The sequence below is a fragment of the Eptatretus burgeri genome, chromosome 10 (genome assembly GCF_056783735.1).
Source record: "Eptatretus burgeri isolate ZD-2024b chromosome 10, Ebu_testis_v1, whole genome shotgun sequence".
NCBI classification, from domain to species: domain Eukaryota; kingdom Metazoa; phylum Chordata; class Myxini; order Myxiniformes; family Myxinidae; genus Eptatretus; species Eptatretus burgeri.
In genome coordinates this window covers 106,338,359-106,352,343 of record NC_140970.1, presented here as the reverse complement: position 1 = coordinate 106,352,343, position 13,985 = coordinate 106,338,359, and the positions used below count along the sequence as shown (strand labels likewise).

General features: G+C 43.9%; 1 protein-coding gene across 10 annotated transcripts in view; it reads right to left on the bottom strand.

The window, feature by feature from the left end:
- LOC147019375 (progesterone receptor-like) overlaps positions 1-13,985 on the bottom strand; it is a 315,415-nt gene that overhangs the window by 59,657 nt on the left and 241,773 nt on the right. For all 10 annotated transcript variants that reach the window (XM_085899845.1, XM_085899842.1, XM_085899839.1 and 7 more), the window contains 3 exons: positions 10,264-10,481; positions 9,948-10,083; positions 6,458-6,602 (listed from right to left, as the gene is read on the bottom strand). In XM_085899845.1, the coding sequence (XP_085755971.1) occupies positions 6,458-6,602; positions 9,948-10,083; positions 10,264-10,481 (499 nt within the window). The remainder of the gene's footprint in view (positions 1-6,457; positions 6,603-9,947; positions 10,084-10,263; positions 10,482-13,985) is intronic.

Genomic DNA, 13,985 nt, shown 5'->3' with positions numbered 1-13,985 from the left:
ATTTCCAATCATATCTTATTCTAATAAAAGGCAATGTGTGTGTGTGTGTGTGTGTGTGTGTGTGTGTGTGTGTGTGTGTGTGTGTGTGTGTGTGTGTGTGTGTGTGTGTGTGTGTTTTTCATCCATTACTCCAAAACTATAAAACCGAGCAACATGAAACTTTACGTGCATACTAAGAAAATTCCAAGGAAGTGCAAGAGTGAAGATTGGGTGTTTGGGTTAATTAAAACACCCCTTCTGAAGATAATAAACGGCCTTATTTAATCACATCCTTCATCAGGTGATCCCCGGCCACCTGGTGTCTAAAGGCATTTCCTGGGTAACCTCGCTGGGGTCTGAAGCCACCATGTTTTTGGCTTGCTCAACCTTACCTTGACTTGGAACAGGCTACAACAATTTCTTAATGATAAAGTTGTTGTTTTCACTCTCCTCACTCGTATTATCGAATGCCTGTTCATCAAATCTACGAATCGCTGGGTACATTGGAATGTTTATAAATATCCGGAGATGTCATCGTTCATGGCTTCACATTTTGGGAGTCTCCGGGAGGTGTATGTTTAACGTGCTGTTAATCATGTGGCAAACTTGGTGTTTCTTAACGACAAAGTTGTTGTTTTCATTTTCTTCACTCATGTGTGTGTGTGTGTGTGTGTTTGTATGTGCATGTGTTTTGGTTGTTATCTCCATATGCGGTTTCAGAAGGTGTGTGTGTGTGTGTGTGTGTGTGTGTGTGTGTGTGTGTGTGTGTGTGTGTGTGTGTGTGTGTGTGTGTGTGTGTGTGTGTGTGTGTGTGTGTGTGTGTGTGTGTGTGGTCCAGAATGTGGAATGGAGTCCTCCCAGGGCAGGCTCAAAGTATCCACCATCATTTAGGTAAGGAGTCATGATCCATGGACGAAGTAGTGAAGTTTCTTTTGAATGTGGCTTTCAGAAGATGGAATGGAGTCCTCCCAGCTCTCGGTCTCACTAACACTCACACACTTCCTTCCGCAGTGAATAGCAACGTTTGGTGAGGTGTTGCTCTCCCCCCCAACTCCCATTTCTTCATCCTCTCTGCCTCCACCACACCTGCCTCTTCTCTCTCTCCCTCCTTCTTTCTCCCCCCCCCACCACTTTATTGACCCGTCGGTGAAGCAGCAGGTTGTATTTGCTAGTAAAAACTATTAAAAAAAAACTTTTTTTTATAAGATGTAGGGATGGATGCCTAACAATGACAAAGTAAACAAGGTAGGGGTTATTTTCCATAGTCACCTATTTCCATCATCTACCTTGCGAGTCTGGGTTGTCGGTGGTTCAAACCCCGGCCGAGTTTTACCAAAGCCTTTAAAACTGGTACGCACTGCTTGCTTCATTGATGTTCAGCATTTAAAAGGTAAACAGCATGGACAATCCCCATAGGTTGACATCCATGTGGCGGAGGAAATGCCTCCTTTGGAAATGCCCAGCTGAGTGCGGTGAGAAAGGTGATGCCATTGTTGTGACATTACTGGTACTCAGAGTGCCCTGGTAAGTGGTCACTTTCCCCAAGCTCAGTGGCTGTATTTGTTTCATCCAAGAGTCCTGTGTTGTGTGCGTGCGTGCATGCGTGTGAGCTCCACTACGAGCTTTAGATCCTGTAAATAATTTTAATCTTGAAAAAGCAAGCTGCTTGACTGCAACCACATCCCCAATGAATTCACTGTACTTGAGCCAAGAGGATGGATACATTATCTGCAGACAGGATGGGATAAACCGGTGAATGAGGGAAAGACAGTTTTTGTGAAAGTACTCCCAGGAGGACGAGCCAGCTAACATGGTGGCTAAAATCAGTTGCTGTGGAGATGGAAACTCAATCCTTTTTGAGAGGGAAGATTGCAGTCCCTGCCATTTGGATTGTACCAACAGTTATATTTTGTGGCATTGAGGTTGCTCCATCACTATCGATATGGGCTAAGACTAAAATTGGACAGAGGAGCCAAGACTGGAAGCAAAGGAAGAGGAGAGATTGGATTACCAGGTCTCAGAGGGAGGACGTACAGGTTGTATAAATCCAGCTTGTGACGTTTACACATCGAGTCAGACCCACAGAGTAGTAGAAGGCCTTAGCTGCAAGGCATTGATGGTTGTTGAAGGACTGCTCGCATGATAGCAATTGAAATCACCATAGATGAGCAATAGAGAGCTGGGATTCGTGCTTACGAGTTGATCCATGTTACAGGAAACAAAAGTATATAATGAGTAATCATCATTGGGTGGATGGGACACACCCACAGGCAAACATCACATGGTTCCAGAGAGGTATAGACAACCAGAGGTATTCCAAAGGATGGGTTAGTGAGGACGGTGGACAATAAGGAGTGGAGTTCTCAACAGAAACATCATCTCGGGAACGGGAGTACGGTCTGTCAAAATGGAAGAGAGAAGAGCCAGGGAGTGAGACAGAGGAATTGAAGACATCATGTGAGTGAACATTCCCATTATGTATGCAATGCCTGGATGTGCAGTCAGTCGAACGGTGAGATTTGTAATACTAGAATGGAGACCTCCAATATTTGGACCACACTGATGGATAGGTTATGATGATAAGCGAGATACCATCTGGGCCCATTGCCAAAGCAAAGTAGAAATTGAACAGTTCGGCAGCTGGACAGGGGAGGGAGAGGAGATGAGCAAGTGGAGAGGAGAGGAGAGGAGGTGGTGAAGCATGCGGTAAGGTCAGTTGGGCATGGTGGGGACAGCAGGGTGTGTGGTTTGGGCAGCAGGCACACAGTGGGGGAATACAGGGAAAGGTTAACGGTCTCTGCAGACCTGGTTTCTCTTCTAGAACCCCAATTATGTCAGAAGAAAAAAAGCCATCGTGACTAAGTTGAAAATAAGGGTTATTGAAACCAGGAAGGAAAGCAATGCCAAAAGAGCAGGTGCCAGAATTGTGATGAAAAGTAGAAGAAAAAGAAAAAGAAAAAGAAAAAGAAAAAGAAAAAGAAGAAGGATAAGGATAAGGATAAGGATAAGGATAAGGATAAGGATAAGGATAAGAATAAGAAGAAGAAGAAGAATAAGAAGAAGAATAAGAAGAAGAAAAAGAAGAAGAAAAAGAAGAAGAAAAAGAAGAAGAAAAAGAAAAAGAAGAATAAGAATAAGAATAAGAATAAGAATAAGAATAAGAATAAGAATAAGAATAAGAAGAAGAAGAAGAAATCAACATGAGGTGCTTGTACAGCAAAGTAAAGGGAAATTAATAATTTGTCAGTTTCATTTAAACATTTTTAATACAAGTAGAAAACAAGAAAAAGAGCAACCAGATTGCAGACCCTTACCAGAACTTGTTTTGTGTGGTGTTTGTGCAGTTTTATGTGGAGTATTTTGTGTGGTGTTTGTGTACTGGTGTGTAACATAATTAATAAGAGACATAACCATAACTGTCACTTGATAACTGCTGACAGTGATGACCGGGCACCAAGACATCCCGCTTTGATGCAACTCCACTTTGATCGGACACGCGACCCTGACCCATGACCTTTTTTATTATTCAATTTAATTCGGAATGGGATTAAAATAATTTCGATTCAAATCAAACGGAAGACTAAATAGATCCAGTCTTGCATTGGAGTGATCTGAAGGAACCACAACAAGCAAAAACCTAAGACAGTCATCAGGAGGAACCTGGATAGGATTCGGCTTTCAGCTGCGACTCCTCTACCCTCAAACCCATCCAGGCGCAGCCAAGTGAGACTTATTCAAAAATAAAAATAAAAACAAAAAATAACCCAGATCAAAAAAATCAAACCATTCTGGCTGCCGGACCATGTGTCCGATCAAGTTGAAATTTAAAACATGTATTCCCCATCACGACTGGATCATAATTGTGAAGTTTCACGTCAATTGATTAGGCGGTTCCAGAGAAAACATTTCATATTTTTCTTCAATCCAATATGGCTGTCAAACCATGTGACCGATCAATTATTCCTGAACAAACTTGTACACCCACGGCTTGGGGAACATTTGTGTGAAGTTTCCCCTCGATCTGTGCAGCCGTTCTGGAGAAGAAGATTTTAAAAAATAGGTTTTATGGTAAATCCAATAAAGCTGGCAAACCATGTGACATATGACGTCATATGTGTGAACGTTTTGTTCCTCATGGATAGGTGGTCATACGTGTGAAATTTTGCCTCAATTTGTTCAGTCGCTTCAGAGAAGAAGATATTTGAAAGATTTTTTTTTCAACGATATGGCTGCCGAATCATGTGACCGATGACACAATCAAATTTTTTTGTGTGGACCATTTTATCCTTCGATAACTCTCAAAAATTTTATTCTGATCAGATGTAGTGTTCTACATATGCAATTATGATGTCATAATGAAGGTACCTATGACATCATAAAAACATAGGGGCAATACCCCTGGGAACTCACCTGGTAACGGATGGAAAAAAAAACAATCAGAGAACCACTGGTAGGCATGGATGACCTACAAAATATATAATGGAGAAGAAAGTAAATACCTATGGGTTATTTTTTTAATGCCGTGAACAAACCTTGGCACATCACGGGTGTTAGATGTTGTGGTCAAGTTTCATCAAAACTGTGTGTGTAGTTTCTGAGAAAAAAGAAAGACCTCTTTTGGGGGGCAACCCCCCTTACGCACCCTTCAAGTCTGATTTTTCTCATGTCATGAACAAAATTTGGGACACCATAGGTGATAAAGGTTGTGAATAAGTTTCATCGCCCATCGGAATTGTGTGTGTAGTTTCTGAGAAGAAAGAAATGCCTCTTTTTGGGGGAAAAACCCCCTATAGACCCACTCAGAACCTTTTTTTTTAATGCCGTGAACAAACTTTGAAACATCATGGGTGTTGAAGGTTGTGGTCAAGTTTCATCAGAATTGCATGTGTAGTTTTTGAGAAGAAGAAAGCAAATACCTGTTTTGTGGGGTCAACCCCCATAGACTCCCTTAGGGTGCAATTTTTTTTTAATGCCATGAACAAACTTTGGTACATACACAGTGATGAACGTTGTGGTAAAGTTTCATCGAAATCGAATGTGTAGTTTCAGAGAAGAAGTTGAAAGTATTTGTGGATGTACTGACGGACATACTGATGGATGGATGGATGAACTGATGGATGCACTGATGGACAGACGGACTGATGGATGTTCTGACGGACAGACGGACTGATGGATGTACTGACGGAGAGACGGACTGATGGATGTACTGACGGACAGATGGACTGATGGATGTACTGACGGACAGACGGACTGATGGATGTACTGACGGAGAGACGGACTGATGGATGTACTGACGGACAGACGGACTGATGGATGTACTGACGGACAGACGGACTGATGGATGTACTGACGGAGAGACGGACTGATGGATGTACTGACGGACAGACGGACTGATGGATGTACTGACGGACAGACGGACTGATGGATGTACTGACGGACAGACGGACTGATGTATATACTGACGGATGGAGAGACGGACGAACTGATATATGTACTGATGGATGGACGGAAGACGCACCATCCCATAAGCTCCCCGGAACTACATTCCAGGTGAGCTGAAAATCACACTTATTCGCCACGAGGAGTACTTGCCATGTGCCAAGTTTTCCTTGATGCGGTTTCAGTGACACAGAGGTCCAAAGTTTTTCGGTTTTCCAATATGGCTGCCAAACCACATGATCTATGACATCATAATTATCATTACAACATTCTACATGAGTAGTCGCACCAATGATGAAAATTTTGTTTCAATCCGACAAGCGGTTGCAGAGAAAAACACGAAAGTTCTGTGCAGACAAACAAACAGACAGACAGACCCAAATGCAATACCCTCTCTGAATCCTTCAGCAAGGGTAATCAAGGGAAGTAGCGATGGCTCACATGGTGCTGTTACTTACGTATCCATTATGACGTGTTGAATCTTGTCACTCTGTTGTCATCTCTACCTTGCTTCTTTACCTGAAGCATTATGAGTCATCCCCCACAGGTTTTCAAATAAAAAAAATTCTCCTTGTTTGTCATCTTTTGCAAACCAATTGTTTAATTGTTTTATAATAAATTGCTTAATTGTCTTTGCTCACGGCTCATTAGTGTCACTCAGTGCAGTTCTGACGACCTTCCCTTACAATAAAGATAAAACTGATCGAGCACAGGTAAATCATTGGGATCCGTCGCAATGACATAAAATACAGGTTCTGTGCAATCCCTCGATTCAGGTAGCATCGATTCCCAGTGGTAGTCATCACACCTGAGCTACACACCGATTACGTTACGATATAATTTTTGTATCCTTGAGGAAATGAGGGGACCATTTTGTTTGCACGTCATCCCTTTCATTGATTGCACTTATGCCCCCTCTCTGATAGTTTGCACCAGAGCAGAAAGTCTCAAAAAACCAAAACTAAGACATGTGTAAGGGGGAACAAAGAACATCTGTAATGATTGTGAAGACAGCCGATGTATGGACAGCTCTACTTACTCATTGAATATAAGGTCAGGTGCAAAGTAGAGAAGTTCACAGTTGGTATTGAGATACGATCGCCAACCCATTGCAAAGGACATGATTCCCATCCATGAGTACTGGATAAGCACCATCTGGTCATCAATGTGCAAGGAACGGAATCCTGGAACACATTGTCAAAAGAAATGACCGACCGACAATGAACGACCACCGCATTTCACACACTTTTAAACTTTATTACAACCAAACATTGACTACACCAAGTAAATAACGCTGCCATTTTGGGTTTCAAATTTGCTATCCATAAAAATATGATGAACTAACCTGCACTGCAAGTTATTTCTTCGTTTTAAATGAAAAACATTTATTTGTATTGATAATTATACGGAATAAAAATCACTCGTTTCATTATTAAACTACAACGGCACTCGGTAGAGCGCACACCTCCGCCACACAGTGCCTGATCCACGAGAACATTTTGGGCCCAATACATTTTTTTTATATACATCGTGCTACATATCATTTTTGGCCTTATCTCTCAATGGTGAAGAATCACTTTAAATATTCAATCAATATCGTATCCAGATCTGGATCTGGTTCCTCACCATAATCGAAACAATTTGCCCTTGACACACACACACACACACACACACACACACACACACACACACACACACACACACACACACACACACACACACACACACACACACACACACACACACACACACACACACACACACACACACACACACACACACACACACACACACACACACACACACAGTGTCCACCAAGTTTCATGCAAATCTGTCCATAACCTTTTGAGATATCCTGCTCAAAGACAAACAAACAAACAGACAGACAGACAGACAAATAGGGGTGAAAACGTAACGCCTGTCCACTGTCGGTGGTGTTGGTAATAACGTTTTTCCTTACGTATTACAATATTTCATTCTAACACAAGTACACACCAGTTTTTGTTCATTTCACTTTCCAGGTTCTTTTGTTTCAGCCAACCATTTCATTTCACCTACCATTTCAAAGCAGTTTATTTGGCAAGGATTACACTAGGTGGTTTGCCATTGCCTTCCCAGCATTGTTTGTCCATGCTCCATCCTTTTAAATGACGAGCGTCAAGCAAGGAAGCATCACGGATCATGTTTAAAGTATTTCGTATGACTCCAGGGATTTGAACCACCGACCTCCCAGACTCAGAGCGGACGGTCCACCCATTACACCATTCAGTCTGGTCGTACAAAACACACTATCTGTGGCTATTTTCCAAAGCTCTCGCGTCAAATGATTTTTTTTTTTTACAAAGATGTTGCTCTTCTAAATGTTACAAGTACTCACCTGATGAAGAACGATGGAGATTGTGATTAGAACTAGTGCGGGCCCGTAGGGGCGGCCCGTAGGTGCGTGCCAGTATGTGCAGCTTCGTCCCTGCAGTATCAATTGTGACGTCATATCAAACGAAGAAGAAGAATTGTGACGCACTCTCTCTCCCCCCTCTCTCCCCCCTCCTCTCTCCCCCATCCTCTGTCCTCCTCCTCTCTTCCTCCTCTCTCCCTCCTCCTCTCTCCCCCCTCCTCTGTCCCCCCTCCTCTCTGCCTCCCCTCTTGTCCCCCCTCTCACCCCCTCTCTCCCCCTCTTGTCCCCTCTCTCACCCCCTCTCTCCCCCTCCTCTCTCCCTTCTCTTGCTCCCCTCTCACCCCCTCTCTCGCCCTTCTCTCTCCCCCCTCCTCTGTCCCCCTCCCCTCTCACCCCCTCTCTCTCCCTTCTCTCTCTCTCTCGCCCCCTCTCTCTCACCCCCTCTCTCACCCTTCTCTCTCCCCCTCCTCTCTCCCTTCTCTCTCCCCCCTCCTCTCTCCCTTCTCTCTTCCCCATCCTCTCTCTCTCGCCCCTCTCTCTCGCCCCCTCTCTCTCACCCCTCTCTCTCACCCCTCTCTCTCACCCCCTCTCTCCCCCCTCCTCTGTCCCCCCTCCTCTCTGCCTCCCCTCTTGTCCCCCTCTCACCCCCTCTTGTCCCCTCTCTCCCCCCTCCTCTCTCCCTTCTCTTGTTCCCCTCTCACCCCCTCTCTCAGCCTTCTCTCTCCCCCTCCTCTGTCCCCCTCCCCTCTCACCCCCTCTCACCCTTCTCTCTCCCCCTCCTCTCTCCCTTCTCTCTCCCCCTCCTCTCTCTCTCGCCCCCTCTCTCTCGCCCCTCTCTCTCACCCCCTCTCTCCCCCCTCCTCTCTCCCTCCTCCTCTCTCCCTCCTCTCTCATCCCTCTCTCTGTAAATGTTTTCACAAATGTCTACCAAGCACAACGATTAATTCCAACCTTGGGAAAAAAACAGCTTTGAAACCCTTGGGAAACAGCTGTTTCCCTTGGGAAAATTCAATCCTTGGGATTAATTAATAATTTGAATAATAATCAAACCTTGGGATTAAACAATTAAATAAATTAATAATTAAATAATAATCAAACCTTGGGATTAATTAATTAATTCAAACCTTGGGATAAAACAGCTTCCAAACCTTGGGAAACACTTGTGAAACAGCTGAAATGGATGAGGAAGAATGATATCAAACTTTGAAAAGGCACATACTCAGGTCCGCAGTGTCGATTGTGACGTCATACCAAACGAAGAAGAATTGTGACGTCAATCGTGCCAAAAAAATAAAAATAAAAATTCAAAAAACATTAATTGTGACGCGATTCGTGATGTCATAGCACCGTGTCCTGTCATTGGTTGACAGATAAATGGCCGTAACTTGGAAACTGCTCGTCCGATATCAAACCTTGAAAAGGCACATCCGCGGGGCCCCGGCAATATTCCTGGCAAGTTTCAATCCGATCGGACTGGTGGTCATCTGGTTATTAATAATTTGGGAAAAAATGGCATGATAAGGTGAGAAGGTGGAACGACACCTTCAGCTGCCATGTATAAACCTTTTCAACACTGAAAAAGCAATAAAACGGCCGTAACTTGGGAACCGCTCGTCCGATCGATATCAAACCTCGAAAAGGCACATCCATGGGTCCCCCGCAATATTCCTGGCAAGTTTCAACGAGATCGGACTGGCGGTCGTCGAGAAATGGCGGTCACAGACAAACAGACAGACAAACCGACAGACACACACACAGAGATTGCTGGAATTATAGATAGATGAGAGCACTCCAATTAAAAAAAACAATCAATGGAAGAGATGATCTCCACATGGCATGACAATACATTTTCTGGAGTTTTTCAAAAACAAGTCCCAAAGAGCACCTTTCCTTGCTTTTATAATAGCTTCGTCAGCAGGTAAAAATGGTGCACATCAAACTTGTGCAGTAAAATCACCATGACTTTCAACTCATGAATACTGGGATACCAGTATTCAAACTCAAACTTTCAACTCATGAATACCAGTATTCAAACCATGAATACTGGGAAGGCTGAAAACACAAACTTTTTTGTAACAAAGACCGAGAAAGATTCCCTGGATAAACTCGACACCACCTGCTGTGCCTCAATTACCTGGCATTGCCTTCGCCCACTTCACCAAACATACGAGCTGCTTCTCACACAGACTGTTAAGACTGGACAGCAGGTAGGTGGTGGTTATAGCTCGTGAGTTGTCGAAACCTGCACTGATGATGTCAGGCTCTATAACCTGTCCGACAACAAGAGGATGGAGTTAAAATTACACATACATAGTTTAAAAAGTAACTCGTATTGAAGAGCTTGAGCTTAAATGGAATTATCAACCACCCTCCCACCCCCACCCCAAAAACCTCTAATTCTTAAACCCACTAAAAATACACACACACACACACACACACACTGAACTCACTTGTAGAGTGGATACCAGTGGAGGTGAGATGAGAGGCGGTATGCTTGGTGATCTGGCTGGAGTCATGGCTGTGCTGGGGGTTGTAACCATTGTAACTGTTGTATGGGGATTTGAACAAAGTGGGTTCAAGGCATCAGAAGCCCCTGCCATGGTTGAATCTTGTCTTGGAGAGTTTGAGTCGTGCACACGTTGCCTTGCTTGTTTCTTCATTTTTCGGGCTACAAAAACAGCCACCACAAACAAATAGCAGGGAAATGAGTTTGTAATTACTTTGAGATGAGTAAAAAATGAAAGAACAGTACATTCCCATTGAACGCCAGGGATGCATCCACACAAACACTCAAGTTCAAAGAGATGCGAACGCTGACAAAACAATGAAAATCGTCATCGTAAGGATCAAAAAAATGGCTTCAGCAGAGTTCTTAAGGTGACCAACTTTGAGGTGGTAATAAAATGCTCACTGAAGGCCCCGTCATTTTCGAAGCCTTGGAAGAGTGCATTGTTGGAAAGAGGTTCATGAAGAAACATGGAGCTATTGTTTGTGACAAGGTCACAATGAATGCAAAACTTGGCCAATCTTGAAGGACGCTTTGGGGGCGACGAGGGGACGGGAGAGCTATCAATCCGATTCGAGTCCAACAGGAAACAGTTCCTGCGTATAGTCCAATTTCACAGCATGACGCAGCAGGTGGTTGGTAAGATGTCTCTAGACCAGACAGCCAAAGGTAGGTGTTTCGATGTCTTCAGACCAGATGAGACTTGTCCAGAAAACATCAGACTGGTAATAATAAAGTTATAATGTGGTATTTGATATTTAAGAACCTTTGGCTCCCTTGGGATAATGGTAAATTCAGTACTTCAGGTCAAAACCAATGTTCTCCAGAGCAGAAGTGATGCAGCGGGTGGTTGTGAGGTCTGGAATTCATGACAAAGAATAGAGTCAGCCAAATGATTAATTACTAAGGTTCTGCCACAATAGGACAGTTGGCAAAGTAAATCTCTCCATTTTGCAAGTGCAGTTTAACTCATTCTCACAAACCTTTCCAGTTAAGCATTTCAAAGTTGAAGTTATCAGGACTTGGGAATACACCTCGGAACTGAATCCTGTCTCTTCATCAAGTCATTCCAGGGAGAGGAGCAGCGGGGCATTCAAGGGGACAAACCGAGCCGCAGTGCTTCAGTTTTAACGAAATCCACCTTGGCTGATTAAACTCATTCAACGAGGTCTTGGCAGAGCCTCAAGATTTAGATACCCCTTCAATGGGCGATACACACACAAATATCGTTAGCGTAAGCCGTACTAACCCCGAGGCATTGAAACCGACAAAGATGGCTGAATGGTGGCAGCATTGCCCTCCCATCCCCATTATCAACAAAAATGAAGGTGGCCAGTTCATCGTTAATTATTAAAACAAGAGAAAGATGTTGGAGTAAAATAACTGCATTGAATAAAGAGACACAGGAACTGTACTATCTCATCTCCCATTGACCACCGGAGGCTGAACACTTGAGGCCCGTTCTGGTAGAACAAAGGGCTTATGAGACCGCCATCACCACATCACATTGACCAGAGTCTGGCCAGCACAATTTGAACAATCACACCTGATCGACACCAGATATGAACCTACAGTTGGACCAATACCTTTTTCGTCAATAGGCAATATGATACATTTTAAAAGCAGTCCGAAGGAAGGATATACAATGATACAATTTGAACAACCTCGAAAAAGAACTACCTTAGGGAGGCCGATATGAACCTCCAAAAGGAATGACATTAGAGAGGCTATTATGAACCTCCAAAAGAAACTACCTCCCTATTCAGTCAGTCATTATCAGGTCACGCTAGATTAGATCTGTGACATACTACAGGTACCATGTAAACCTGTACTTACCTGTTTCATGGTAGGGATGTCGGTGACGAAACCGTCTCCCCCACCAAGTTTTCTGGAGAGGAAGGTGTTTGGATATGGACACCCAGCAGAATGAAGAATAAAACCTATCAAAGGGTGGAGGAGCTCCTTGTGAGCCAACGGCCATCCATATCTAATGCTCAACTGTGTCTGCGGACGTCCTCCTGTAGTTGGGTTACTTCGTATTAGGAGGTTGGCGGCAGGATTTGCATTCCGGCCACCGTAAAACCCCTCATTCCGCAAAACATTCCCGAAGCATAAAAAAAAAAAATCTGAAAACCCACTCAGTGGGAGTACCTGCTGTGCAGCTTCCCTTCGCAGGGCAGCTCACCGGATGATGGGATTGGGGTAAAGCCTTCCCAACCCCAATTCTTTGATCCAAGAAGGTTACCCTGTGGTTTTCCTCATTTCATCATATTTCAGGAGAGTGTGTCGGAGTGGTGCTGAGGTGTCATCCACCAGATGGCGGTCTACTTGGGGTAACCTGAGGCGGTCCATTTGGATGGGTGTCTGGAAAGCCCTATCCCTAAGAGAGGATGATAACCTGTCTCTCTTATCATCTGAGCCTATGTGTTTGACCATCGGTATTACAGCACTCTCTGAGGTTCGGAGACCGGATTGTGGCGAGATCATGGCGGGTGGTTACACCTACTATTGGTCTGGTCGCTCTGATGGTTACCATGCCCAAGGAGTTGCTGGAGTTGTGTCCAATAAGCTGACTCCAATGATAATTGAGGTAACACCGGTCAACGAGTGTATTATGAGACTAAGGATTCGTCAGTCCTTGGGTGTCATTTCCCTGGTCTCTGTAAATGCTCCGACTGAGGTGAGTGATCTTACCGTGAAGGACGCATTCTACGCCACGCTCGAGTCTGTGGTTGATAAGTACCCCAGGTGAGATACTCTTCTAGTATTGGGGGATTTCAATGCATCGACTGGAACTGATAGGGATGGTTATGAGACTTGTGTTGTTTCTCATGGGTCTGGAAGTGTAAACCAGAATAGCACTCATTTCCTTGACTTTGCAAGAAGTCGTGGACTTTGGGTGGCTGGTTCATGGTTACAGCGCCCACAGGCTCATCGCTGGACTTGTCTGAATTTGTCTGAAAAGAGGGCAAAATATCGCTATTATAAATTGTGTGTTACTCCATGAGGATTAGTGTTAAATTTACTTTAATCCAGATGTTCATGTTGATGTTAAATATTACTGGAAGGGACAATAAAGTCACTGACTATATTGCAACAAGAAAAGTGAAATGAAAATGCAAAATAACCGATCGGCAGCTTTTCAAACGCAATGTGGGAAGCGGCCGCCAGCTAAGGGAGACAAACAAACGTAGAACGCATGGATAGACACCACGGTTAGCTAACTAACTGCTAACTGTGGTGTCTGTCCATGCGTTGCACGTAGAGGGATGTTTCTTGTTAAGAAGTGATAAAATTTATGCAAAATAACCTTCTAGTGACGTAAAATCATTTGAGTGCTTCGTCACGTCAACAAGAAATAGTAGGCTGTAGAAAAAGCAGGAATGAGACAAACAACAAACTTGACAAAGAGTGGTATCCATGTTGTTCAACAATAAAACATTTATCTCCTTTTCATAAACTTTCTCCGGTCAAAAGCTGACACCATGCACAAAATGCATGATGCATATATACGGCACCAGATGCGGACGAGATGATTATATCTGCAGAGGACCAAACCAGGTCTTTCTGTGCATTAATAAGAACCACCACAGCCAATCACTCTCATTCAAGTACACCCTTTCAAGGATCAAACCACATGCAGCATCCATCATCTCAATATCGAGT